A 25,115-nucleotide genomic window follows, 5' to 3' on the forward strand; every position below is an offset into this window, starting at 1 on the left:
CAACATTTCAAGAATTTCTGACCCATAAAAGAAAGAACATGGGTGAAGCCGCCCAAACCCAGAGCCCGAGTGGTCTCTCTGGGCGACCAGGGGGGCGCACGGCCCCCGTACCCTCCGTGGCGTGAGGCAGCAGCACACTGGATAGCTGGCCAGCATCGCTGCGCACGTGTTTCCATCCCCTTCGCCGCCGCTCCTGCCGAAAGTCGCTGCTCTGGACCTGCCGGCGTCGGTTCACCCTCGGCAGTGGCGGGTCCAGCCCCCCAGTTCTGCACAGCAGGAGGCGCCCTGGGGAGCCCTTCACTGGTCAGGACGGCGACGGTGTGGACACTTCGTTTGCACCCATGACTGGTGCCGAGGGTTTCTTCTGCACGTGTGAAATCAACTTTGTCTTCCAGGTGCCAACCCTGGGCCGTAACCCGCTGGAGCTGGGTTTCACTGACCGTGACTCCTAGGAGCTGGCCTAGACCTGGTTTGCGGAGGCGGGTCAGACCAGTGAGGCTCTGCCGGACATGCTGCTGCCGGACCCCACCCTGCCCTGGGCCGCCTCCTGGACCTGTCCCCTCCGCCCACCAGGGACTCAGGCTGAGCTGGACCTGCCATCTCTCTCCCTGACCCAACTGCTAACGCTCGCCTCCCCCCACCCCCAATCACAATGTTCCAACGCACCAGATCTCTGGGCGGCTGCCTCCTTTTGTCACCAAGGCCCTAGCTAGAATGTCACCAGCACTCTGAAGTCGGCTCCTTCATCCTGGCCCCTCGGGCTGCGTCCCCCACCCCTGGGGTCGCTCCAGGAGCGCAGAGAGGGCAGCGCGCGGGAGCAGCGACGTGCGTTAGGCTGAAGATGCACCCGCGCGGGACACCCTCGCGGGAAAACCCCCACGCAGGCTGACCTGCGGGCCTCTGCCGCTCATTCCCGCTCAGGATCTCCCCGGGAAGGGCCCGCGTGAGCAGCCGGGCCACGGAGGGTCTGGCTGGCCGCCAGCGCTAGTTTTATTGACGAGGAAGCTGACCCGCAGCAGGAAGGAAATTGAGAAATTTCACTGAACATGTCGGTTTGTTGAAACAAAAGAAAGAAGAAAGAAAAGCAAAGCAAAGGGAAGCATCTGCTAAGCGCCAGGCGGCCCGCGCCCTGTCCCGGGGGCTCCCGGTCCGGTCAGGGGACGGAGAGCAAACCAGGGAACAAGGAAAACGGGACAATCGCCCAAAGAGCGACGGCTGCGGAGCGACCCAGCCCGCTGAACTGGGCTGTCCTCCTGGGACCAATACAAACTGAATCCAACTGTAACTGAAAAAATTGTTTTAATTTAAAAATAAAATTTAAAAATAAATCAGGAAGATGAAAACGGAACGCCACCCGCGGCGGAAGGTGGAGGGGCCGCCTTGGCCCGCAGGACCCCAGCCGGGGCCGGACAGACCGTGAGCAGCAGCGGGGCCTTCGCGGCGCCCCCCGCGTTTCACGGGCGCCCGCTCCACCCCCGGACTCGGCGCAAACGCCGCCGCGCGCGGCCCCTCCCCCCGCGTCCTGCCTGAAATGGCACCTGCGCACGCGCGGCCCCGGCCCCAGGGTGTCAACTGTGGGGCGCCGTACGGGTCCCTGTGTTTTCATTCCGTCGCCCCGGCCCCCGGGGGAGAGCGCCCACCATGAACAGGCCCCGCAGGCCCGGCCGCCTCGGGGTGCGCGCGAGCAGCGTCCGCGCCTCCCGGCCCACCTGCCCGCGGCCGGCCCTGGGCGCGTCGCCCCAGAAACGCAGCGGCGCCGGGGCGGGGGCAGGGCCCTGGGTTGGGCCCCCTCCAGCCCTCCGCGCCCCCGCAGCCCCCGCCGCGCCCCGCCCGCCACTCGGCGATGCTGGGCGCCCGGCACCTACCGGATGCGCTGGGCCGTGACCGCGTTGCCCGTGTGCGGCCGCAGCACCGCCAGGAACAGGAGCCGCATGCCGCCTCCGCGCCATCGATCGCCCGCCCGGCTGTGACCTGTGACCGGGCCCGGGGGCGGTGACCGGGCGTGGACCCGGGCGGCAACGGCAGGGCTCAGTTTGTCCCGCCCGCGGCTCCCGAGGCCGCGCCCGCGCTCCCCGCTTCCTGCGCTTGGGGGTCCGGGCGCGAGGCGGCGCCTGCTGGGGGTGGGAGCAGAGGCGCGGACCCGGAGCAGAGGAACCAGAAGGGGCTGCGGATGGATTCCCGTGGGCGCTCCGATGGGGACAAGCGCCAGAGGTGACTTCGGGTCCCTTCCCACCGAGACAAGGGGAGGCCACGCCCCCGCCCCCCCCAAACACACAGGGACCAGCGGTGGTCCCCCATGAGGACCAGGTCCACGGGTCCCATCTCTGCGGGTCAGTGTACATGGGCTGGTTGCCACTTCCCTCCCGCAGGGACCAGGGTGGCCACTGCCCCCCCCCCAGGGGACCCGCACGGGTTTCTGACATCTCCAAAAGGAGAGCTCTGGCGATATGACGCCATCACTCCCACAGCTGACCAGCACTAGAAGGCCCCTGCCCCCTTAGATGTGTTAAAAGATAAGCAGTCATATGAAAAATGTTAAAGGTGAGCAAAAATCCGTTCCCAGGAGGCAGCACCGAATGGAATCAGTTGGGAAGACCCTGGCCACCGGCGCTGCGGGAGAGGATTGTGCAGAAGAGGCCGAGGCAGAGGCTGGACGTCGGCGCTGGCGGGCCCTTAAAGCCCCCTTGGCCTTAAGGAACTGAAGGTGACTCCTGGGCTCCACAGCCACCAGGGACCCAGGCTTCTCTCTTCCACCTCCAGCCTCCCTGCGCTGAGCGTCTGTTCTTCAGGTGGCCTCGGGGTGCCACGTGGCTGCTGGCACCCCGCCCTCAGTCCACATTCCCCGCCACAGGGAGGAAGTGTGCTCCAAACGGTGCATTTTATCTCCTGGGCTCCCTCTGGAATGTCACACACCCCTATGCCTGTATCGTATTGGCCACATGACCATCTCCACCGTCCAAGGCAACTGGGAAATGCAGCCCCTTCCCGGGCACATTGCCACCTGCGTGACAGTCACCAAGAGACAACAGGATCCAGGAACTAGGATGTGGACATCCCTTTTTCGGGGCCCCCACTCAACCCACTCAGGAGGCCCAACTCACAGATGGCTCCATCGCCTTGTTTGGGACTGTCCCCCACCTCCCCTCCTCCCAAGGCCTGTCCCTTCTGTCCTGACCCCAACCTGCTGTGTCCCCACCCAGCAGCCAGCCCACAACCTGCCCGGTGAGGAGCTCACTGGGGCTCTAACCTGCGTTGGCCTGGGGCAAAGTTCCGAGAAAGGGCCTCAGCAGGTGTTGGTCACATTAAAATCTTGGACTGTGCACCCCTGGGAGATCTTATTCCTCTGTGAGTGCATTCCTGATCCTCAGCGAGAGTCAGGGCCAGAACAGGGTTTGCTGGGCTCAAATTCAGTGCTTCCATGTTTCTGGAACACCTGTTCTGTAAGTAAAGAGATACTGACGTGTCTTTTGGGCCCCTCCCTTGACCCAGTCACTGCTTCTGTTCACCTTTTGTAAAATGAGAAAAATGTGATGAATGAGCCCATTTTGATGAAGTCCTTTAGGATCCTCCCAAGTAGGCAATATACAAAGAGACAAAGACAAACGTGTTATTATGGAATAATGCAGAGATAATTAATTACTGGGGGAGAGGGAACCGGGAGGAGACCAGAAAGTTTGTAGGCATCTGAGATTTCTCCAGATGCACCCAGAATCAGGGTCTTCACATATTTGCAAAGCAAAATCTGTCTTTCCTGTGATCGTAGCGTTGGCTCAGATTATTTCTCTGGTTTCCAGCCCCAGGGAAAACGAGCCTTTATTATCTCCCTGTGTAAAAATGAGAGCATTTCCCAGGGAGAGCGCTGTGGGGACTCGGACCTTAGCAACAGCTCTGTGATGAAAATCAGCACTTGACATCCCTTGTTCCTTGGTGCGCCTCCCTGGCGTTTGTGCGTGAGGTGTTCTCCTTCTCCGTTCCTGTCAGTCTTCGATCTTTGCACGCATGCGCATGCACACACACACACACACACACACACGCACGCACACTCATCTTGTGAGAATCACAAACCCGGCGTGCGTACAGGGAGGGGGTGCGTAACTCCTTTCTGTAACAGAGAAGGCACACAGCCATGGCTGAGCAGTTCGGCTACGTTTCCGTCTCCTGGCTCTCACCCGCAGCACTCGAAAATGACCAAACCAAACAAAGGAAAACAAAGAACAGAAGAAGAAAAGCTGTGGGTAACTCGTTCCTTCTCCTGTTGCCTAACGAGGACCAGGAGGAAGTTCGCCAGACCGAGGGGGTTTTCTCTCCGGGCTCTTGGCAAACAGGCCGGGCTGATGGCAGCCGACTCTCCCGGTCCCCACAAGGGGACGCCCGTCCCTGAGGTTGCTGTCGCTGCCCGAGGAGAGGGGGGTCCGGCAGGGTATGATGAGCTTCTAATCTCGCCGGAGCCGCAGGGCCAAGTCTGCGCCGGGGAGGGCCGCTAAAGGGCAGCCGTCATCGCTGCTTCCAGTTAACGACCGGCTGTGCAGAAGCCCGTGCTCGTTCTTGTAAACTGTTCATTTGTTTTGTTACACGACGCAACCCCTAGCGTTTACCCCCTACGGCCGTACAAGCAGAACTGAGGACACACAGGGCCCCCTGCCCTGAGAAGCGTCACTGCGACTTCGGTTCCAGGCGTTCCCAGTCTTTACGGAACAGTCACGTCTCCCGGGCGCGCCCCGGGCCTCAGCTCCTCACCAGGTCACGCGCTCGGTCCCCCGTCCCGCGTGGGGTGTCCTCACCGCCTCACAGACGGGGGACCTGAGGTGCACGGAGACAGGGTGGGCTCCCCCACGTTGCTTTGCCTCTGCTGTGTGGGCATGGTGTTTTTGTTGTTGATTTTTATTCTGTTTTGGTTTGGTTGTCGTTACGAAAACAAGAACACGCTATGCAAAATTTATTTTTGTAATAGGCTGTTTTTTACTTAATAATTGTGGTGAGCAAGGTTCTCACCCGCCCCCCAGGATGTCCTGCCTCCTGCTGGATGCCTTCCGCGCTGTGCATTCCCACAGCCAGCCGGGCGGTGCGGCGAAGGGAGGGTGCTGGGCATCTCCTCACGTTGGGAAGTCAGTGCGTCGTAGGGGTTCAATGTCAGGGCGATCCCCTATTGCTGGCTTTGGGGACGACAGAGCGACGTGAGAAGGGACGCTGCCAGAATCCAGGGGCTGAGAGCCAACCGGTAACAGGCACCCCAACCCCTGCCTCAGAGAAGTGGACTCCCCACCAGCCCAGGGGCTGGAAGGAGCCCTGGTGGGACGTCAGCTCTGTGAGACCCCGAGCTGAGACCCAGTTCAGCTGTGCCCGCCTGGCCCCCCAGACCTGTGAACTGATTTGGGGTTTTGCACAAGTCACAGATCTGTGGCAATCTGTCGCTCAGCGATAGGAAAGGACTACAGTAATGCACCAGGAACGCCCTGCCTCCCCAGAATCCTGCTTCTGCAACCCCGTGTGAAGAGCTACACAGTATCCCGGCGACGCCCGCTATCCTGTGTCTGATCGATGCCCTCTAACTGAGCATCCTGGCTGTTTCCAGTCTTCCTGCTATTTGAAGCAACACTGTGAGGAACGCTTTACAGCCAAGTCTCTGCGCGCACTCCTGGATTCCTGGAAGGGGAACTGCACCCACCATAGAGTCTGGTTTGGCTACAAACGACTAAGCATCCTCTAGAAATGCTTCCTTTTCAGTGACCGCAGACAAACACACTCCTTTCCCCAAACCCTGTCCACACTGGGGGCTTTTTAGTTCGAGTGACAAAACATGTCCTCTCTCTTTGCATTTTTAAACTACGGGTGTGATTTGCACTGTGTTTTCATGAAGCACATTTGCCTTTTTTCTTTTCTCTGTTTCTGCATGTGTATGTATTGCTTGTGGGAGCTGCGACTTTTTCAGTTCCAAGGGACAGAAAGCCACATTTGCCCAATCAGAAGGAGAACGTACGGGCTCACCAGCAACTGTCCAGGGAGCCAAGGAGGCATCTTTACGCCATGGTCACACCCGAGGCCTGGAGAAGGTCTCCCTCTCTCCATCTCCACCTCCTTCCTGGTTCCTTAACTCTTGGGTTTCACACGCTGGGCTCTGGCAACTCCAGGCTTCTGTCTTTATACTGACAAATCCAGCAGAAAGAGGAATGGTTTTCTTGTTTTCCTGGTCACTCCAGAATAAGTCACGGGCCAACCTGGGTCACATGCTCATCTTTGAGCCGCACCCTGAGTCCATGGATGACGATCAGGGTGGACAGGCCGTGGCCACATGAGGGCTCCCAGCCCGGGGGCGGGGGGGAGGAACGTCCCGTCCACGAGCCAGAAACTCACGGCGCTGCTGCCAGAGGAGGGACAGGTGCTGAGGGGGACGAAGGGACAGCTGTCCTCTAAGCCTGGACATCCCCTTTGGCAATTTTATTTTTGTATGTGTATCCAATACATTTCACAAGCCTCCTAAGAACTCTTTACAAATAAGGACATTAATGTTGTCATATGTGTGTTGATATTTTTTCAGTTTGCTGTTAACTGAAATGATTTCTTATACAAATTAGTTTTGAGTCTTTGTGCAATGAAATCCACGACCTTCTCCTTGATGGCTCTTGTCTCAGCTCAGGCAAGCACCCCCGCCCCAGGATCGTGTATTGCCACCCTTCCTCAGGCGCGTTTATACACGCTTCTCCCGTGGAATTCACTGCTCCCCCGCTGCTCTCCCCGCGGCCTGGGGATGCTGGGTTTTGCGCGCTGAGTCACCTCTGTACTCATCTCCGCTGCTCTGTCCTGTGAGGCCTGGTCTAAAAAGCAAACACACTTAGAACTCCTGCTTGTTATTCCGTGGTCGCACTATGGACTCAGAGATCTGTAAGGCGTTATGAAAGGGGTAGTGAAAATAGCCCAGGAGGGCGTGGCCCGCATCTGTGAGCATCTTCACTTCTTCAAGCGGGAGGAAGTGGGAGCCCCCCCCCCCGCCGTCTTTCACTTACTCTTCCCCCTCCCGCCTCCCTGTGTGTGGGCGAACGCCTGACTCCTGCAGGTGTCTTGCGGGTCCTTAACATGCAGGGTGGGAAGACCCCCAGAAGGGAGAGGTTGCTGCTCACAAGGCTCCAATAAAGTGAGTGTGAAAAAAGGCCAGGTGCAAAGCCATCGTCCCGGCCACACACTCACGGGATCTGTGACCCTAAAACCAGAGTCAACCTGAGAACTGAACGTGTCACCCAGAGGGGATTCGTGTGGCTGCGGCCTGGGCGCACGATGGCAGGTTCCATTGCTTTGGTCGGCTCTGTCCTGCTCCTACCCAGGCTCTCTGAAGCCAGGCAGAAGCGTGGCGACGGGGGCCCCTTGAAGCAAACAGCGCTCACGACAAGTCTCCATCCCTGAGAGTCACCAGCCCCATGGCCGGGCCTGCGGCTGTGATACAGCTGGTGCCATCCGCCATGGCCTGGCACACAAAGGTGGGAACCAGGCGTGCAGAAGCGTGGGCCGTGCGTGTGACACTGAGCTGTCATGACGGGTGGGGGTGGGCGAGTGACGTCCAGACGGCGCAGCGGCCGCAGCGGGGGCTGGAAGAGCAGCGTTTTGGGGAAGCTGCAGCTGAGCAGCAGGTGGGACCGCAGGGGCGGGAGGTGCAGACGTGAAAGGAGAAGCAGAAGCGTCGTGAAAACTGTCAGAGAGATCTGCTGCTCCCAAAATGTCCTCGGTCTTGGATGGTTTCTGTGTCACGCAGTCACCTGCTCTAAGCTCTGCGCTGAGCAGGGTGCAGGGGGCGGGGGGCGACGGACAAGGAAGGGGCCTGAATTTCCAATTCCAGCTCCCACCATGGGCGTCCGGACCGCGGAGCCCTTTCCCAAAGGCTGCGCACAAAGCCGTGTGAAGTGTGATGTTGCCCGTCCTGGGGACACCTGCTGTGTGCCTGAGGCCATTTATTTATCTGATGACTTGGGTACCAGGAGAGACTCATAAACTACTTCCAGGCACAAGTGTACCCAGCAAAGTGGCAAGTGCCAGCTCACACTAAGTCTTGACTATCCGACTGCTGGGGCTGAGCCCAGGGACCACCAGCACCCCGATGACAGGGCCAGGTGGGGAGCCCTGAGAGCAAACTGCACCAGGTCTGAGGGGGAAATCCAGCTGCCCTCCCCTGGGCTTTCTTTTTCTCTCCTCCTTTTTCGATAGAATCAACAGGTGGGTTTCACTACAAGTAACAGGAAACCCAGTAGAGCGGCCTGAACAACAGAGGCCTGTTATCTGACTTCCCCCCGAGTCTCTGGTGCCTTGTCCGAAACCAGGTCGTCTCCGGCTCTGGGCCCCTGCCCTGCGGGGAAGGAAGACGCGTCTCTCCTGCAGTCCTTCCCTCCAGCCTGTCTGCACCCATTCGGGTCTCCGGTCTCCTCCGCCACCCCGGGGTGGGGGGGGTCCCACCCTGAATGGGTGGTCTGGGCTCCTGAACTGGTCCCTGTCAGGAGGCAGGAGAGCAGGACGCGTCTTCCTAGTCAGACCCAGAGACGGACGTGAAGTCAGTTTCTTCCCAGCTACCTGGGCGGCTGGTGGGGCGCAGGGGGGGCGAGGACAAGGTGTTAATAAACCCGAGTGGCGTCGGGGTTCCAGTCGGAAGGGGGAGGGGGTGGATGTTGGCTGGGTGACCGCCTCTGCCCCCCGCACATCAGCAGAGCAGGGCTGCCCGACGGGCCTTTCCGCCGGCGGAGTGACGTCCGACATGGCAGTCACTCGTCACCCGTGCCTGCTGGGCGCTTGCAGTGTGGCGGGGGCGGCGGAGGGACAGGAGTTTCCGTTCTACTCAGTGCGAACTCCCGGAGCTCCAACAGCCACGGCTCCTGCGCCGGGCACTGCCCGCGTGGACACAATTTCTTTATCAGAAGGAAAACAAGACGGGGGGGGGGGGGTCAGTGACCCAGAATGGACCGCCCGTCCGCAGCGGCGGCCACCGGGGTCAGCGGCCAGCGGCGGTGGGCGGGAGGCGGGTGCCGGGTGTCAGCCTCCCCAGGACCTGAAGGTTCAAAACAGCCAGTTCCCCTCGTTCACGGCTCCGCGGCCTGGGTGGGGGCTCGGCGGGCCAGGCCGGCAGCTGGGGTGCGGGGGCAGCGGGACCCCCGCTCAAGGCTCCGCGGCAACGCGGCTGGACTCCCTCCAGGCCCAGGGTTCCCGGAGGCACCGCGGGAGCTGCCGGGCCTTACTAAGGCCGAGGCCCGGGACAGCTCGGCCGCGCTCCCTGCCGCCCAGGGCGGAGGCCCGGCCCTGCGGGGGGCCGTCACCAGTGTCACGGCGGCCGCGAGTCCCAGCGGTGCCGGAGCTCCGGTCTTGTTTTCACAGCAGGGCGCCCGGATGTACAGGTGAACCTCCCGAGTGTCGGCTCGCTTTGGGGGGCAGCCTCACGGAGACGGCCGCCCACGTCGCGGGCTCGGGTCGCTGGCGTCCAGTCCGCTGGGCGCCGTGCGAACACCCCGCTCCCGCAGAAGCCCCGGCGGCCGCCGTCGTGGGTACCAGCGGGCGATTGAGCACCGAGAGGAGAAGGGCCCCGCCCCCTGTTCTCGCGGGGGCCGCGGAGACACCCGAGGAGCGGGGCGCAGGTGGCCCCTGGCGGCGAGCAGAGGCCGGGACGGCGCTCCCGGGGCCGCCAGCACCGCGCAGCGCCCGCGTGCAAGCAGCAGGTGCCCACGTGGCAGCGGGCCCGGCAGAGACGCGGCGCCGGGGCAGGAGCGCCGGGAGGGGCGCACGGAGCGGGGGCTGCCGTGGGGCGGGCGCACCCCCGCTAGCAGCCCGGGTTTCCGCTGGCGCGGCTTGGGGACCGCGGAGGGCCCGGCTCAGCAGGCGCTTGCCCAGCCCGGCCCCGGCCACGCCTCCGCCCGCGCGCCCCACCGACGGCATAACTGCGGGCACCGCTCCCGCGCGCTTCCGGGGCGGCACCGGAAGTTCCCGGCGGGCTGGGCGGCAGCGAGCCTGCCCAATGAGGGCGCTCGAGGGGCGGGCCGGGGCGGGCGGCGGGGCCGGTCTCGCGAGAAGGGCGCCGGCGGGGCCCGTGCGAGCGCAGAGCGGGCCGGCGCGCAGATGGAGGGCGCGGACGGGCGCGCGGGGGAGCGGGCGCCGCTGCTGGGCGCGCGGCAGGCGGCGTTCTCCGGCCGGCGGCTGGCGTGCGCCGCGGTGCTGCTGACGGAGCTGCTGGAGCGCGCCGCCTTCTACGGCGTGACGGCCAACCTGGTGCTGTTCCTGAACGGCGCGCCCTTCGGCTGGGAGGGCGCGCAGGCCAGCCAGGCGCTGCTGCTGTTCATGGGCCTCACCTACCTGGTGTCGCCGTTCGGCGGCTGGCTGGCCGACGCGCGGCTCGGCCGGGCGCGCGCCATCCTGCTCAGCCTGGCGCTCTACCTGCTCGGCATGCTGGCCTTCCCGCTGCTGGCCGCGCCCGCCACGCGCGCCGCGCTCTGCGGGGCCCCGCGCCCCACGCGCGTCCGCAACTGCTCGGCGCCCGCCTGCCTGGACGCGCCCGCCCGCTACTGTGCGCCCGCCGCGCTCGGGGCGCTCGCCGTGGTCGGCCTGGGCGTGGGCGCCGTCAAGGCCAACATCACGCCCTTCGGCGCCGACCAGGTGAGCGCGGGGTCGGGGCTGCGGGGGGCGGCCTCCTTCCTGCGGCCGTGGGCGGGGACCCCTGCGGAGCGTGGGGGGAGCGTCCCGCGCGGTCTGCCGTGCAAAGGCCCTGCGGCCGCCGGGAGCGAGGGGGCGCTTGTGCTGCTGCGGCCACGGCGGCGCTCCTGTCGCACCGCGTGGTGTCTCAGGTCGCCCCCGCCGCCCCTTAGACTCCCGCGGGGTCGCTTGTCGGAGGCGTTTCCAGCGACAGCCGGACGCAGTGGGAAGGGGCGGTGGGGACGGGCGGGCCCGCGGGGCTTGGGGACGAGGCTGGGGTCCGCGTCCTGTCCGTGGGAGTCGGCGCAGAGTTGCATCGGGAGGGCCCCGACCCGGTTTGCGTTTCTGAAGGCCGTGGCCGCGGCCCGCTTCCTGTTTGGGGCTGAGCGGAGGCCGGGCCCTGAGCTCCGGAGCGGCAGGAAAGCGGGTCTTGCGACGGAGAAAGTTATGGAGTTCAGGTTTGCGTCCCCGGGCCCAGCCGAGGCGCAGGTCCGCAGCTGTGACGGCTGAGCGCCGCTCACGCCGAACCTGCTCCCCTTCCCGCGTGGGGACCGGGCTGTGTGGGGGTGCGGGGCAGGGAACTCGCCGGGCGGGAGGCTCGGGCTGCACGGGGTTAGGAAACGTGTCGGAGGAACAGGGAGCAGCGGGGAGCCGACGCCTCGGTTTTGTGCTGTGACCGACCGTGCGCGTGGCTCCCTCTGCAGCAGGCCCCGGCCGAGCCCCGCGGTCCCCACGACGCCCCTGCTGTGACGGGGGCCCCTCGGCAGGCGAGGCGGCGCTCACGTGGCTGAGCCAGTCCTGCTGCCGACTGCGTTTTGCCCACAGCTGGGTGTCCTCGGTCACAGCCACAGCGAGGCCACGCCGCAGTGACGGGGTGACGGTCGTGACCGTCGGTGCGGGGCGGGTGCCGGCAGTGACGGCCCCGAGCTGGGTGGCGACTGCTCTCCCACTGGCGGTGGCAGGGGAGCTTCTCCGTCTGCGCGCCCCCGACTGGTGGGGCTGCTCCTGCCGTGTCTCGTGTGGTGCCTGGTGGCTGGGCGGGCGGGACGGGACGGCCGCGTTGGTGGGTGGATGTGGCTCCACGGCCCCACGAGCAGGCGGAAAGCGCTCAGTCGCACGTTCCGGGGTGCGGGTTTTCCAGGGACGCGCGGCCCCTTACAAAGCCACAGCAGGAGAACGCCGGTGCCGTGTGCCGGGCGTCTCAGGGGCTCCCCCCGCCACGGCCCGCAGCCCCCGCAGTGCCAGCTGCTCGGGGACAGGCCGTTGTGCCCCCCCCCCCCCGGCCCTTTTCCCGCGGGGCAGCTGTGGGGGTACAGAGGTGCTGCCTGTGCCTCCGGGAGACCCCGTGGGCTGACTGGGGGCGACAGCGGCGTGGGTTGCGGGGTTCAGTCTTGCTGTGGACGTGCCAGCCCCGTCTCACACCCAGCGTCCCACCTTCTCCACGGCCACAGTCCCTCTTCGTGGACGGACGGAGGACTGGAGATGGTGACCTGAAGGAGGAGACACGCTTTTGCCAGTGAAGGGAGCAAATGACATGCTTTTCTCTGGAGGGGAGAGTCACACTCTGGGCACGTGCAGGCGTTTTTCCGAATCAGCCAGTGACTCACGTATCAGCCAGTGACTCACGGCACACCCGTCTGACCTTGTCCCGGCGCATCTGTGACCGGAGTGCCGTGTCTGTCCTGAGCGGTCACAGGAAGAGCAGGCCTGCCCTTGGTGGAGGGCAGGGATGGTGACGTCATGGGGCTGGCCGTGCAGGGGGCTGCGGGCCTGTCCGTCCAGGGCCCCGAGGCGCCAGGCATGTGACTTGCTGGTGCAGGAGCGACTTCCCCTTTGTTACCCAAGTGACTGGGCTGTGCTTGCTGGGGCCTCAGTTACAGGCCGAGGTTTCTGCAGCGAGGTTTGGTGGATGACACTTGGACGTGTAAACACGTTGCCGGCGGCCCCGGCTGGGAGCTCAGGTGGTTAGAGCCTTGTCCCGATGCGCCGAGGCTGCGGGTTCGATCCCCGGGCAGGGCAGCTTCAGGACTCAGCAGGTGATGCGTCAGCAAGTGCAACAACAAAGCATGTCTCTCTCTCGCGCACGCGCTCCCTCTCGTCTTCTCTGAAATCAGTGCGATAAGCATAAAGGAGACAGTTGAGTGGCAGGCGTCCACGGGGTGTGAGCCTGAGGGCTGGTTTGTTCACGCTGTTTGCAGAGGCTGGTCGGAGCGGGGGTGGGCGGCCCTGCTGCCAGTTGGTCGAGTCGTGAATTTGTCCGCAGTAACCTTAGATCTATGTCCTCTGGCCCCCTTCCCCTTTAAGCCCCCCCACCCCAATTACTTGTTCTTACAGCTTTAGTTATGTCTTCTCTGTAACCCTTTCCCTGGGTGCAGTTTTTCTTGGTCTGGTCTGTCACCCCGACAGCGTGACTGCCCAGCACATGGAGACGCCCTGCAGGCGCCGCTTCCTGTGTGCGGGCGACGTGGGCGGGCCCCGCGCAGGCTCCTGCTGGGAACGCGTCTGTCTCAGACCTCGGTTTCAGTGTGGGACGCAGCTGATTCAGAGCGACTTGTAGCCCCTGCCAACACTGAAACGCAGAGGCTCAAGCATCGTGGCAGGTACCAGCACTGCTCGACGGGGGCTCTTTGGGGTGTTCTAACCGGGGCTTTGGGCCCCTGTTAAAAGCCTCGTCTGTCGTTCGGGAGAGGCATTTGTACGGAGAGTCAGAATTCCGATCCGTTGCTGGGGCAGAGATTGTGCGGCCTTCTCAGGGTGTGGAGTGCGAGGGCAAGACAGACGTTCCCGGGGGCAGCAGCCCTGGCTGGGGGAGGGTGTGGCGGGGCCTGCCCCGCGAGGACGGTCCGGCGCCCGAGCTCCGTTGGAGTGAGTAGTCTGGTGGCGCGCGCCCACGCTGGTCCACGTTCGGGAAATCAGGGATTCCCGAGTCTTGCAGGAACCTCTGTCCTTGTCAGCGTGTCCTGGCCGCAGCGACGGCCGCAGTGTTAGCTGCAGTCTGTGATTTCCTCTCTGTTCCTACGAGTCCCCTGACGAGCGGTTAGGCCTGGGGCGTGGGCTCGTGAGTCGGCCTTTGTGTGTCGGGAGCAGCCGGTCCACAGGGACTGGCCGGACCTAAGCTGGCGGAGCCCGGACTGTGCGGGAGGGCAGCGCCGGCGCTTTTCCACGGGCCCTGCGGGCACCTGCCCCAGCTTGGTCACGCGTGTTCCTGACGGCCGCGCTGACCGCAGTTATTCTATAACTGTATTTCTAATTATGAAACTCAGGTGTGTTTCTCGTCCTTGAAGGTGACCGCAGGTCTGTGTCTCTTCCCCGTGACCCGCAGGTGAAGGACCGGGGGCCGGAGGCCACGCGGAGGTTCTTTAACTGGTTCTACTGGAGTATCAACCTGGGCGCCATCCTTTCCCTCGGGGGCATCGCCTACGCGCAGCAGAACGTGAGCTTCGTGACCGGCTACGCCATCCCCACCGTCTGCATCGGCGTCGCCTTCCTCATCTTCCTCTGCGGCCAGAGCGTCTTCGTCAGCAAGCCGCCCGACGGCAGTGCCTTCAGTGACATGTTCAGGGTCCTGGCCTATTCCTGCCGCCCCCAGAGGTGCGCTGGGGAGGGCGGCCGCAGCGGGTGAGTGCTCCGTCCCCGCCACAGGCCCGGTCGTCGGAACCCCTGCCCACGTCCGTCGTGTGCAGGGCGTGGCCAGGTAGGGGACACGTCTCCTGTCCCGAACCTCATGTCGGGGCGCGCAGCGGGCGGGGCGTCGTCTCCCCTGAAAGGCGGACGGACGGCCTGACCCGAGCATGCTTTTCATTCCCACCTGCACACGAGCCTCATTGTGGGTGCGGGGGCTCCGGCTGCGCAGTTTCACGGACGCGGGGAGGGCAGAAACGTGCGGGGCACCAGGGCCACAGTCATGCCTGCACGTCCCTCTTCCTTTGGAAAGCTCGGGGGTCCCTTGGGATGGGAGGCCCAGCAGGCAGTCACCCCTCTGCCCACGGTGAGCGGCCACCCCGCACTGGGGGCAGCATCCTGTGCAGTGTCGCTGCAGCCACTGTGGCCGAGGGGGTGCAGCATGGGGGCCACTCGTCCCGTCCATGCAGGACTCGCTGTGTGAGCCCTGAGAGCCCCGTGGGCTGGGGTTTTAAATCTGAAAGCCCCATGTCCCGGGGAAGTCCCGTGGCCCTGGGCAAAGTGGGACAGGTGGCCAGTCGTCCGCATGCAGGTTCATTAAGAAAAGTTAAGAGCATGGCAATGGACTTATGGTGGGCCCTTCTCTGTGGGCCTCTCAGAGTACGCCCGTGCCAGAGCACACTGCAGCCTCGAACCATTGCCCAGCCTTCTTCTCTGCGGGTCGCGAGCACTGAAGGAGGTTGTACAGTATGAAAAAAAAGAAAAGAAAAAGAAAAGTTAAGAACTTAACCCAAGAAGAGTGCTCAGGATATTTTTCTTTGGTTGTTTATTGAAGTATAATTTCCATGCAGTAAAATGCACCCCTTCTGGGTGTGTGACAATTTCGTTCCATTGCGTCACCCAGTGCAGTCAGGGCCTAGAGTGAGCTCGGCCCAGGGAAGTCCCGGGGACTTGGCTTAGTCCGCCCCCGCAGGGAAGACTTTTGTCAGGGTCGGTCTTCCCGACGGGGGTCAGTCCTGAGCCCGAGATGACCGTGCAGGCACGTCTGCCCCTCAGGCCAGTGTCATGTCTGCGCCTCGGGCCTGTCTGCGTGGGTTTGGTCCCGTCCTTGGAGCCCTGACCATGTCTGTGCCCTCCCACGGGGCAGATTGGAAGCTGAGCTGAAGCGGCCTTTGTGGCCCTGCGCCCGGGCCCCTCGGGGCACCCCCGGCCTCCCGGCTGTCCTGGCTGCTCTGCTGGCCTAGTGCGTGTGGCGTTCCGGCTCACACTCGAGGCCCCGGTCAGCCACGCGAGCATGTAGAAGTCACAGCGCTCGGCCTCCACAGCGCGTCCTGGCGCGTGGCCAGGCTGGCTCCAGTGCACAAAGTGGGCCCTCCCCCCAGTGGAGTCTGGACGGGATTCCCTTCGCGAGCCTCGCCCTGTGAAGGCAGCCTCATGGGGACAGTGGCTGTGTGGGGGTTTAGTGCACCAGTGACACTCAGGCACCTGAGGTCCCTTTCACGTAGATTTTGGGGGCCTTCCTGGGCACGTTAGGATGAAGCGGGCGATCCTGAGAGAAGCCCCTGGTCCGGAGGGTCCTCAGCTGTCCCTGCCCTGCGCACGCCCCGGCGCGTCTGGCCAGGCCCCGTTCCCTCTGGTCTGGGCAGCCCGTGGTGAGGATGGTTTGGTGCTGCCTTCCAGTGAGAGGTCTGGTCAGCTCGTCTGCCCAGCATCCCGGGACAGTGTGTGTGTGAGTGCGTGGGCCTCGGTGCTTGCGCTGTGTCTCGTGTCCCTGGTGACCACGCTACACGGGGGACCCTGTGGGCTGCAAATGAGGCGCTGAGATTGCGTGTGGGTGTCCCAGCAGCCGGTGTGAGCGAGTCTCTGTGAGAACGTGGATTTGTTATTTGCCACTTAGACGTGTGTAGAAAGCACACAGGTAGAACGATGCAGTACGTCCCCAGCAGGACCCGTGTGGGTTATGAAGGACTTTACGTTTCCTCTTATGACTTCCTCTTCCCCCCAAATTACAACAGCGATGAATGTTTTCACATAAAAGTATGAATCATACTTTTGGAGTTTAGAGTTTCACTTTGAGTGTGTTTTTTCCTGATTATTTCTCCTAAGAGATAAAGCTGCCTAAGCACAGGAATATCAGCTTTTAAATTTATTCGTGTACCCCAATACCCAGATAGAACAGGACTGGGCTATAGTAGGTGCTCAATAAAACTTAGTTCTTCTGTCCAGGATCTGGCTAAAATGTTAAGTTACAGCTTTCTGTTTTCAACCTACTCTGAAGGTTCAGGTTTAAAATGATAACGTTATAGGACACAGTGATTTAGAGGAGCTGCTAACTCAGGTAATGGGCCCTCAGCCTGTAGACCCGAGAGCAGACGGCCGCCATTCATGGTCAGGTCCCCAGACCGGTCACTAAGAGTCTCCTGGCTGTTCTGGCTTCAGAGAATAGTATGTAATTAGAACAGTGTCTTTTTTTTTCTATTTTTGCCTCCACAGCCCTTAGAGCCGGTCCCTACATTAAAAGTATTTCAGGGCTAGAGAAGGTGTCAGCACTGTTCCCTGGGACCCGGTCACTTTCTAAAGAATGAAATGGACCCAGAGCAAGCGAGTGAGCAAAGCTGTTTGTACACGAGCCGGGACGGGAAGGCCCGAGCCGCTGACCAGCCAGCCCGCCCGAGCGCAGCCTGGCCCCCGTGCATCGGGGGCGATGGGTTTGCCTGCTAGGACGCCCCCCGCACGGCACAGCAGCGACCGCGCAGTGGCTGCACCGGTGCCGTGTATGCAGGGACCCCCTCGGTGCTGGTGGTCGGCCGTGACACTGGATAGGTGACCCGATGGAAAGCCCAGCCAGTGCAGGGCAGCGTGGCCGGCGTGGGGACCGGCAGTGTGGCTCGGGGGCGCCCTGTGCTGCTGCCTTGCTCCAGGGGGAGCCCCGGGGCCCCCTGCGAGCTGCTGGCGTCCTGTGCTGGTCGGGGGTGGCCTTGGTGGTCTGCCTGGTGTCCTGGCAGCAGGCGGGCAGGGAGGTGGCAGCAGATTCGGTGCTGCCAGCTGCGTCCCCACCTCCTGAGTTAAGTTGTGACCAAGGACCTGCTCTCCGGCCGGAAGGGAACTAACTGCTCCGTTTTGTCTCCCAAAGTGAAGGCAGCGGCGCCTTTCCGCGCTCCTCTAAACACAGTCTGTTTGATTCATGTAAGATGTCTCGCGGGGGCCCGTTCACCGAGGACAAAGTGGAAGATGTGCGTGCTCTGGTCAAGATCGTCCCCGTTTTCTTGGCTCTGATACCTTATTGGACAGTGTACTTTCAAGTGAGTGGCGACAGCAGGTTCCTTCCCTTTGCCTCCCACGCGGCGCGAGCCCGGCCGGGGCCTTGGCCGTCCCTGAGTCCGGAGGGGCGAGGCTTCCTCTCGGTGAGACGCTAGGATCTCGGAATCCCGTTTTTAGTTACGCACTCAGTTTTGCTGGTTGAAATGTGCTGACAGTTTCCCCAAAGCAGCAGCCGGGAGTGGGTCCCCTGGTTTCTCCAGGCCCCACCTTTCCGCCCGAGTTCTCATGGGAAACTCTCAGTTCTTGTTCAAGGCTGATCTCCAGGCACGTGTCTGGCGCTCAGAGAACAGACTTGTCTGTTTCAAACCCTCGCCCCGAGGGTGTCACCACAGGGCGGCCAGGCCGGGCCCGCCCTTCGCCCGTAACGATGCCGCTTCCACACCCAGATGCAGACCACGTACGTCTTACAGAGTCTCCACCTGCGGATCCCGGAAATCTCCAGCATCACGGCCACCACCCACACGGTGAGGGGGGCGCGGTGGCCCGGGAACGGTCCCGGGCGCCCAGGACAGGGGCTCCTCGGGCCGTCCTGGTAGGTGCCTGCAGGCTGTTAGCAGCTGGCGCAGCGGAAGGCGTCCTTACCGCAGTGGGGCGTCACTGCTCCTGGAGACGTTCCAGGGTCACGGCACCTCCTGGGTCACGCTGGCTAAGGGCTGTTTTGACCCGACGCTGCCCCTGAAGGTGCAGGAAAGTCAGTGCCCGTCCATCTAGACATAAGTCGTCTCAGGGGTCTTTCCTGAGACCGCGTCCCTGGGAGGGTGGCCTTTGTGGAAATGCACCAGAAGTCAGCTCCCCTGGGAGACCCCCCCCACAGGGGTGGCCGCTCGCCTCCAGGCTGTAACCGCTGCCGCGTGTCGCCGCAGGTCCCGGCCGCCTGGCTCACCATGTTCGACGCGCTGCTGATCCTGCTGCTCATCCCCATCAAGGACAGGCTGGTGGACCCCGTCCTGCGGAGGCACGGCCTGCTGCCCTCGCCCCTGAAGCGGATCGCCGTGGGCATGTTCTTCGTCATGTGCTCAGCCTTCGCGGCCGGTGAGCGCGGCTGCCCCGGGCTGACCGGGTGGCGGTGGGCGACGCGGGGCGCAGGGACGGCCCCTCGGGCTTGGGGCTCCTGGGAGGGCTCCAAGGTCACACGTGGGTCGCTCTCTTTGCATAGCATGAAGTTCAGGAGTCTTTAAAGGTTTGCCATTTTTTGTCTAGGAGTAAAACCGCGCCATGGAAGTGGCGGGGAGGGGCTTGTTCCGCCCGCAGGTGCAGGTCCCCCGCCGGTAAAGGGGGGTGCCGTTCTCGCAGGGGCGACTCCGGCCCTGGGATTCGGCAGTGAGCCCGGCCCTCGGCGCGTCCCTCAGAGCTCCCTGTGCGTTTCCTGGGGGCGGGGGTTTCATAAGACCCAGGTTCAGGCCTGGCCCTCGGCCCCCAGGGGAAAGGAGGGGGTGAGGACTGACCGATCCCTTGGTAGTCCATCGCCCAGGGGGTGGGGGCCACCCCATTAGGGCCTGTTCTGCTTCCGTAGTTCTTCTAAGTTGAAATGTCTTTGGCTACAAAGCTGAAGTGTGGCTGACTTTTCCAGCTCACTTGGGTTTCTTCCTTCATTAACATTTGGAAATTATTGGCCCGTGAGAGAGCTTTGTGTCGTACCAAGCAAAGGAAAGCTGATATTCCTGAACCAGCTCCACGTCAGTGCTCCCACGAGGGGTTTCTTGTCCGCCGCGCTGAGACGGAACCTAGTATCCTGCAGCGCCTCTGACCGCGGGAGTGCGCGTAGCGCCGGGGGGCTTGACGGACGGAGAGGGACGAGTCCCCGGGCTCCGGGGCTGGGACGCCCCTGAAGGCAGCTGCGTTTCTCTTGATCGGCTCGGTCATCAGCGGCCGTGTCTGGGTGGAGTGGGCACCTGTCTTGTGTGTCGTTCTGGGCAGACAGGACGCAGTGGCAGCCGCTGCAGTCGGGGTGGTCAGGCCGCCTGCAGCCCAGCTGGGGCCTTGGACGGCATCTGTCTCGCCTCCCCTGAGCGCCTGCCGTGGGCCCCGCAGCCCCACTGTTCCCGGTGGGGGCACTCTCTGCACCAGAACCCCGCCCGCCGGGCACAGGCCAGGCGGGGAGACCTGTTCTCTGTCCGGGGAAAGGGGGTGGGCGTGGTCTCCGGGCGTTTCTAGCAGGTTCTGGGCTTGGGAGCCTTTTAGCAGCGGCTGGGCAGGCTCTGTGGGTCTGGCAGGGGACCAGCCATGGGGGCGCCCCAGGCCCTGGGCCTGCTCTGCTCCCTGTCCCTGGGGGCCGGGGCCGACCTCTGTCCCTGGGTCCCTCAGCCCGGGGTGAGCGCGGGTGCAGCTCTGCCTTAACGTAGCTTTTTAGACGGAGTTGGGCTCCCCAGCCACCGGCCACCCCGCTCTGTGCGCAGCGTGCGTGTCGCGCCCCGTTTCCCACGGCGTTTCCTTTCCCGTGTTGGTATGTGATAGGTTAGTATAGTCAAAGCCTTACCTTAGGCCTGTTCTCCCCGTTTTGGGGCCTCCCCTCTGACTTCACTGATGGTGCCCTGCACAGTCTCCTACGCGTCTCCGTTTCGGCCCCTGCGTTTTACGTCAGGTTGGTCTCTAGCCGCCTTGCGTGCTTCTGGGTGCTCACACGTGAGACTCCTCCACATTCCGAGTGTCGGCGAGCTGTTTTCAGACGGGCACGACATCGCGGCGGCTCCTGCTCCCGCTCCCGACTTTGGGGGCCCCCGCAGCCTCGGAGTTTAAAACACACGCTCACAAAGGGCTTCAAGTCTCTGAGTGGTTTTGGCAGAAAAGAATGTTGGCTTTTGCTCAGGCGTCTTACTCTGTTTTCCAAGACGATGACATGCCTGTGACCCCCCCACTGCTCATGTTTTATTTCATGTAACTTCCTGCTATTTAACCATTTTGTGATTCCAAAAATAAGCCCTAGTTTTACGGGTTCTGTTGAAATCTGTGGTTTCACTCAGCACACGTGCCGTCTGTCCGTGGGTGGCATCGGTCCTGCTCCGTGTCAGGGCGAGGAGCTCTGGGGAGGAGCCGGCGGCCCCGCACGCTCGCAGGGTTGCCCTCGTCCGGCCCGGGGGCTGCAGGCCTTCGCTAGAAAGCCGGAGGAGCCCCTGGCCTCGCAGCTGGGACTCCGTAACCTGACCAAGTTCCACGGAAAGCACCCGTGGGGTAAAAATAGTCCCTGCAGCCAGCCCTCCGGGCTTCCTTCCTCATCCCGCTTCCTGGGCGGGCGCTTGGCTCTCAGCGGACCAGCCAGCACCCCGAGTTTCATGGTCGCTCCAGAGACGTGCCTCTTGGCTTTTATCAGTTTGACCGTTTTCTGTGTTTTCCAAGTGAAGAATTAAGATACTAATTCCTTCTGTTACACTGGGTCTGTTTTGTGATTCTGCTTCTCAGTTCTTGAGAAATCCCTTTCCTTTCCCTCGGGGCCTGTTTGGCAGTGGACGCCGTGCGGGGCTGGGTTTGCCTCTTCTCTGCTCGGACGCCCTCCTGACACGCGGCTCAGGGCACAGATTCCGGTGTCCCCGCCCTGGTCACCTTCACCGACCCTTCCCATGCCAGGGTTCGAAGGCACGCGCTGCCGCCTGCCCGTCCTCACGCGGCTCCGAGCACGCGTGGTTTGCGTGTGCGGCGGTCTTGCCTCGTGGCAGTGAGCGCGCTCTGAGACAGGGCTGGCTGACGTCGTGAGCCGGAGAGCTTGGTCCTGCAAGTGGCCGCCTTGCACGCGCTGATGGCGCCCTTCGGCTCTGTGACGAGCGGTGGCGTCTGCTGTGGCTGCCTGCCACGTCTTTCCGTCATGCTCAACGGGTGAGGCGGCACTTAGGGGGCTGGCCCGGAAGCTCCCCCGCTCTCCGTGACGGCCAAGGCCGCCTGTGCAGGGAGACTGTCGCCACGTGTCGTGGCTGCCGCAGTGGCGATGACGCCTCACTGGGTCAGCTCACACCCCGCAGCGCACGGGACAGACTCAGAACGTGCGGCCTGTGGATAAGTGCACGGCCCGGTGCTTTCCGCTGTCGGGCTGGGTCGCTGCCAACTCTGTTTCCGTTCTCTTTTTTACTTTTTAAGATTCTTATTTATTTTTAGAGAAAGGAAAGGGAGGGAGAGAGGGAGAGAAACACCGATCGGTTGCCTCTCACACGCCCCCAGCTGGGGACCTGGCCTGCACCCCAGGCCTGCGCCCTAACGGGGAATGGAGCCGGTGACCCTTTGGTTTGCGGGGGCGCTCAGTCCCCTGCGCCGCACCAAGCCGGGCCCCCTCCTCCCCTTCCACTAGGTGAGCATCGAGCCGTCTGAGGGTTCGCGCAGACACACCGGGACTCTGTTTTGTGATACAAACACGAGAGGAAGGGGTGACCTGACCTGCGTGTCGGGCCGGGGGTCCTTCTGGGGCAGCTATGGCACCGGACGTCGCCCTTTTCTTAAAATGAAGTTTTATTTTCAATCACAACCAACGCACACGCCATCTTAGCTTCAGGCGCGCAGCACGGCGACCTGACGTGCGCGCACCTCACGGAGGGACGGCGGGCGGCGGCCCCGGGCCTGTGCTCCTCGGAGGACCCCGTGGGCAGCGGGGCCACCGCCCGCGCTCAGCCCGGCTGCAGGGGCCCTGCTCACCGCCGTGTGCGTTCCAGGGATCCTGGAGAGCAAGAGGCTGGAGCTGGTGCAGGAGAAGACCGTCAACCAGACCATTGGCAACGTCGTGTACTTCGCCGCGGACCTGCCCATCTGGTGGCAGGTGCCCCAGTACGTGCTGATCGGCGTCAGCGAGGTGTTCGCGAGCATCGCAGGTGAGGCCGGGGCGGGCGGCGGCCTCGGGGCTGCGACGGCGCTCCCGCGGCGGGGCAGGAGCAGGGCACACGCCTGTGTGGGGCGGGTGTCCGTGGCTCCGGCCGAGGTTCCACCTTTGTGGTCTGTAAACCGCTTCCCCACGTCTCCACGAAGTTCATCTTCCGCCTCGGGACACGCAGGGGAGAGGACACGCAGGAAGCCCTGTGGGCGGCTCCTCTGGGTCTGGCCACCCACGGGCGTCCTGCCTGAGGGCGCAGACCAGTCCCAGCTCGGAGCTGGAGCTCAGACCTCACAGGCAGCGGCCTGGGCTTTACAGACGTGATCTCGTGGGCTGCGCGCTCCCTTGGGGCGTCACAGCTGCTCTGGGCCAGCAGAGGCCGTGCTAGAACATGCGGGCCCGGCAGCCCATGGGAGGGCGGTCGGCCTCTGCTCCCAGGTGGGACGGGCGGACGGGCCCGTGAGCTGTCACCACCCCAGCGCCCTTCACTGGGGACACTGCAGACCTCCGTGGGCCCCTGGGGCTGCGTGCGGGCCTCTGAGCAGGCTCCGCGTTTGCATGTGTGCGCTGTGTCCAGACCCCTGTTAGTGAAGGCTGCGGGGAAACGTGGCTTCCCAGCCTCTTGTGAACAGTGGGGGGGTCTGTGAGCTGACAGGTGTCGCTGGTCTGCAAGCGAGGCCTTGGCTCCCTGCGTCACTCCGCTTCTGGGGCTCGGCCCGTGAGCGGGAGGAGCAGCGCCTTGCTTGTAGCCCCTGCCGGGTGGGGGTGCCAGGTGGCGGCCGCCCCTCACTGGCTTCCCCCCCTCCTCCCAGGTCTGGAGTTCGCGTACTCGGCTGCGCCCAAGTCCACGCAGAGCGCCGTCATGGGCTTGTTCTTCTTTTTCTCGGGTGTCGGGTCCTTCGTGGGCTCCGGCCTGCTGGCCCTGGTGTCCCTCAAGGCCATCGGCTGGATGAGCAACCACACGGACTTTGGTAAGGACAGCTTCCGCCTTGGGGAGGGACGGGGAGCGGGCCGGTGCGCAGGTCACGGGAGTGCTGTTGGAGGCGACCTGGTGGCGGTTTTGGGGGAAGCCTGTGCGGGGCGGAGCCTTCCAGTGGCCCCTTCCTGGTGAGCCGTTCCGGGACACCGCCCCCTCCCTTTTCCGGCCACGCCGGCACACTGGCCGCCCCTCCACCCTCCTGGGACATCAGCCTGGCCCTGTACTCACCCGGCTTCGTAGTTTTGTCCTGACAGTTTCATTTGCTGCTGTTGAAGGAGTTGAGAGGTTATGCGTTGCCCTTCCCTAATGAACGAGCATTGCTCGTGGGCCGTCCTGACCGCTTTCACCGCTGACACCAGTAGGTGGCATCTTGGGCGTTAAGGAATCAAAGATGAGAGCTTTCTAGATTCATGGTGGCTTTAAACGGACCCAGAAGGGCAGGTGCCTTCCCTTGGCTCACGCCTCAGCTGCGTCTATGTGGTGTGCGGTGTCTGTCATTGTGCAGCCCAGTCGCCCCCTGTCAATGGGGGGCCCCCCAAAAACAGCCTGGCAGAAAATGCGCCCCACTGTTACGGCTCTGCTTCTGGGGCAGGAGCACAGGAAGGGGATGTTTGCACACACACCCCCTGCCCCCGTTTTCTGCACAAGGAGATTGGTGTTTTTCTTATGGCCATTTTTCAGAGAGCTCTCTGACTTCCCCGAGTCTCCTCTCCTCGGCGGCTGTCAGCCCGGCCTTGGTCTTCCCGAGGACGGGGACAAGCCGGCTGTGCTCTTGGGTCGGGCACTCTGGGGACTCAGCCCCTCATTGTCCCGACGAGGCGATGGGTGTGGGGAGTGGGGGCCTGCAGCGGCCCCCAGAGCCCCTGGCACAGCCGGCTGACCCCCGGGCCCCCTGCCACGGTCTCGGGAACACATGCTTGTGTTTTCTGAATTGAGGTTGTGTGATTGTTCCTTCTGTGGCCGCGGTGATAAGCCAGCCGACCTCAGGCAGGGCCCACCCGAGTCGGTAGAACCCTGCCAGCTGCCTCCCCGGGCTGCTCCCAGCGCCTCCTCTCACCTCCTAGGTAACATCAACGGCTGCCACCTGAACTACTACTTCTTCCTCCTGGCTGCCCTCCAGGGTGCCACCCTCCTGCTCTTCCTGCTAGTCTCCGTGAGGTACGACCGGCAGCGGTCGAGGGCGGGCGGGCCGGGGACACCTGTCAGCAGGAGGGCCTGACGCCCTGAAGGCCGAGCGGGTCCCCGAGACCGACGCCTGGGGACGACGCTTGGTTCCGTTCCTGGCCCCGGCCCTGTGCCTGCACGGCCCTGACACCCGGGCTGGCGGGGTCTCACTTCCCCGAGAGAGACTGGGTAGGTGCCCGGGTGCGTCTGGAGCCGGGACGCAGGAGCGGCCCCTCCTGTCCATGAACCTCAGTCCGCTTGCCGCTGGCTCCGACGACACCCGCACGCGGGGACCGCGCGGCCCTGGGCCCCTGCACGTGTGTTCGTGGCCTCGTCGTGTTTCCCACACACGTCAGCAGCGTCTCCCGCAGCCACGTGCTCCGCCTGGTTTTCCTGTCTGATTAGTCAGCACCGCCTTGCCTTGAAGACGGGGACTTCTCAGGGGCAGCGCGGTCGGGCGCGGCACGGACTCCGTCGGGGCCCGTCTGGTCTGGGGCGGGCCGGTACTCGGTGCATTTATCTGCTGCTTCAACTGGGCTTCCTTTTTCAGCTGTTGACGTTGCTTTTTGTTTTAAGTGAGTGAGAGTGTCCATC

The 25,115-nt window shown here is 63.4% G+C and overlaps 2 protein-coding genes and 1 non-coding gene across 3 annotated transcripts in view; 2 read left to right on the forward strand and 1 right to left on the reverse strand.

Annotated features, from left to right (window-relative positions):
• The window catches only part of GLT1D1 (glycosyltransferase 1 domain containing 1), a 29,219-nt gene extending 27,253 nt beyond the window's left edge, over window positions 1–1,966 (reverse strand). Inside the window, exon 1 of the mRNA XM_090290688.1 lies at window positions 1,866–1,966. Within this exon, the coding sequence (XP_090146814.1) occupies window positions 1,866–1,933 (68 nt within the window). The 5' untranslated portion in view covers window positions 1,934–1,966. The remainder of the gene's footprint in view (window positions 1–1,865) is intronic.
• Window positions 1,967–10,050: 8,084 nt separating this feature from the next.
• Window positions 10,051–24,784, forward strand: SLC15A4 (solute carrier family 15 member 4). The gene is made up of 8 exons (XM_090292525.1): window positions 10,051–10,614; window positions 13,973–14,268; window positions 17,405–17,573; window positions 17,979–18,056; window positions 18,456–18,624; window positions 22,224–22,379; window positions 23,191–23,349; window positions 24,422–24,784. Exons 1-8 carry the CDS (start codon window positions 10,081–10,083, stop codon window positions 24,574–24,576), a joined length of 1,716 nt encoding a protein of 571 aa, XP_090148651.1. The 5' UTR covers window positions 10,051–10,080; the 3' UTR covers window positions 24,577–24,784.
• Window positions 14,885–15,021, forward strand: LOC149996706 (small nucleolar RNA SNORA42/SNORA80 family). Its single transcript, XR_016507324.1, has one exon. It is a non-coding gene; the product is annotated as a small nucleolar RNA SNORA42/SNORA80 family (small nucleolar RNA).
• Window positions 24,785–25,115: the final 331 nt, after the last annotated feature.

Source organism: Furipterus horrens, unplaced genomic scaffold (genome assembly GCF_987537825.1).
Source record: "Furipterus horrens unplaced genomic scaffold, mFurHor1.1.pri manual_scaffold_11, whole genome shotgun sequence".
In the NCBI taxonomy this organism is placed as follows: Eukaryota; Metazoa; Chordata; class Mammalia; order Chiroptera; family Furipteridae; genus Furipterus; species Furipterus horrens.